Source organism: Vigna radiata, chromosome 7 (genome assembly GCF_000741045.1).
Source record: "Vigna radiata var. radiata cultivar VC1973A chromosome 7, Vradiata_ver6, whole genome shotgun sequence".
Lineage (NCBI taxonomy): Eukaryota > Viridiplantae > Streptophyta > Magnoliopsida > Fabales > Fabaceae > Vigna > Vigna radiata.
The window spans coordinates 11,374,334-11,376,387 of NC_028357.1; the positions used below are offsets into that span (position 1 = coordinate 11,374,334).

The window sequence follows — 2,054 nt, forward strand, 5'->3', positions numbered from 1 at the left end:
TTCAACTCAAGAGTTAACGTGCTCGTTCTCTTCAAAAATAATTAATTGAAAAATTAAAAAGATTGAAGAAAGAATAAACAAGTTGGAGAGGAGAAAATATTTTAAAAACTCAACAAAACAGAAAGTTAATACAAATTCAATTAAAACTAAATACATTTCCTATATATTTAAAACTTAGTTAATCCTTTTACAATTATCATTATTAGTTTTTGGAAGCCTATGTGCTTTTATAAAATGTATAAATTTTAAAAAGATTTAATATGCTTAAATTTTTAAAAAAATTATAAAATATAATTTAAGTTGTATAGAAACAAAAACAAGGCCGAGGAGAACTAAATATACGGTAGGCATCCGCATCAGAAAATTATTGTTTATTGGTAAAATAAACAGGAAGTCACATATTGCAACTCAGCCGGCAATGTTTTCACTTTTGTTTAAATAATAACTATTTAATTCTGGGAGAAGAGTGTTAAAAAATATCAAAGTATTAGACAATTTTTAAAAACTAAATTATTTAGAACTTGTTAATTCTCTTATTATCTCTTTTAGTATTTTTTCTAATCCTAAGGTTATATTATTTTTTTTTATTTTTTTATTTTTTACTTTTAGACAACATATATCCATCCAAAGAGAGAATATCCATATATATGGACATACGCAGTTACCTTGTTGAATATCGATGGCGAAGAGCGAGTTAAAGGTGATTGGAAAATGGTCGAGTCCTTATGCTATGCGAGTGAAGATTGCCCTGAACATCAAAGCCCTTGAACATGAGCACTTTGAAGAAACGTTGAACCCCAAAAGCGACCTTCTTCTTCAATCCAACCCTGTGTATGGCAAAGTCCCAGTTCTCCTCCACCATGGCAGACCCATCTGTGAATCTTTGATCATAGTTCAATACATAGATGAAACATGGTCCACTGATCCTCCTATCCTCTCCTCCGATCCTCACGATAGAGCTCTTGCTCGCTTCTGGGCTGCTTACATAGATGATAGAGTAAAGCTCTTTCTTTCCCCCCTTCTGTTTCCACGTTTGTAACTAATTGTTGAGAAAGTATAATTTTCTTTTAAATTGACAAAAGATGAAATTAGTTTGATTTGATTTCATTATTTTGTGGATATGTTGCAGTGGTTTCCATCCATGAAAAGCATTATGACTGTTGAAGGAGAGGAGGAAAGGAAGCCATACTTTGAGGTGTTGGAAGAAGTACTTGAAAGGATGGAGGGTGCTTTCTGGAAATGCAGCAAAGGAAAGCCATATTTTGCAGGAGACAGGATTGGATTCCTTGACATTGCTTTTGGGTGCTTCCTGGGATGGCTCAGTGTGATAGAACATAGATATGAAAGGAAACTGCTGGTTGAAGCAAAGGCTCCTGCTTTGGTGAAATGGGCTGAGAGATTTGCTGCTGACCCTGCTGTCAAGGGGCTTATACCTGATACTGATAAGCTTGTTGAGATTTCCAAGTCTCTTCAGATCAAATGGAGAGCTGCAATTGGCAAGAACTAGGATTGGGTAGTGGGAGTTGTTTCTGCTGATGATGCATTGCACTTGTATGATGAATTGTGTGGAAAAATAAAACTCATTTACTTGGGGTTCTGTTGCAGTTAAATGTGTCTTTCTGCTCTCTTTACTTCAGAGTTTTTTCTTCATCTTCTGTCATTTGTAATCACACCTCAGTTACTGGTTCAGTTTGTATTTCAGTGTCATGTAAGTTCATTAAATTATCCCTTTCGCAACAAGTTTCACAATCTTATAGCATCTCTGACTAGCACATAATAATCACCAAAAATAGAATATTTTCACAACATTGCTTCATTCCTTTGAGCTTTACAAAAGTTTAGTAGTGTTGTCCGAGAGTTTAAGTCTTATTGAGTAAAGAAAAAAAAAATCAATTTTATACCGTTATTAATTGATAATATAATTATTCTGAGTCATTAATAAAAATAATGTTATTTATTGATAATAAATCAGTCAGAATTAATAATAAATTTAATATAATATTTATAAATTAAATATATGTCTTAGGTAATTAATTTTGATTAATTTATCTTTA

General features: G+C 32.3%; 1 protein-coding gene across 1 annotated transcript; it reads left to right on the forward strand.

Annotated features, from left to right (window-relative positions):
• The first annotated feature begins 653 nt into the window (after positions 1–653).
• On the forward strand, positions 654–1,749 carry LOC106767526 (glutathione S-transferase U17). Its single transcript, XM_014652442.2, has 2 exons — positions 654–997; positions 1,130–1,749. Exons 1-2 carry the CDS (start codon positions 680–682, stop codon positions 1,505–1,507), a joined length of 696 nt encoding a protein of 231 aa, XP_014507928.1. The 5' UTR covers positions 654–679; the 3' UTR covers positions 1,508–1,749.
• The last annotated feature ends 305 nt before the right edge of the window (positions 1,750–2,054 follow it).

Excerpts from the sequence above, each read along its gene's own strand:
- LOC106767526 (XM_014652442.2), top strand. The coding sequence starts at position 680 with ATGGCGAAGAGCGAGTTAAAGGTGATTGGAAAATGGTCGAGTCCTTAT. Across the intron at positions 998-1,129 it reads CTGCTTACATAGATGATAGA|TGGTTTCCATCCATGAAAAG; the intron begins GTAAAGCTCTTT and ends GATATGTTGCAG.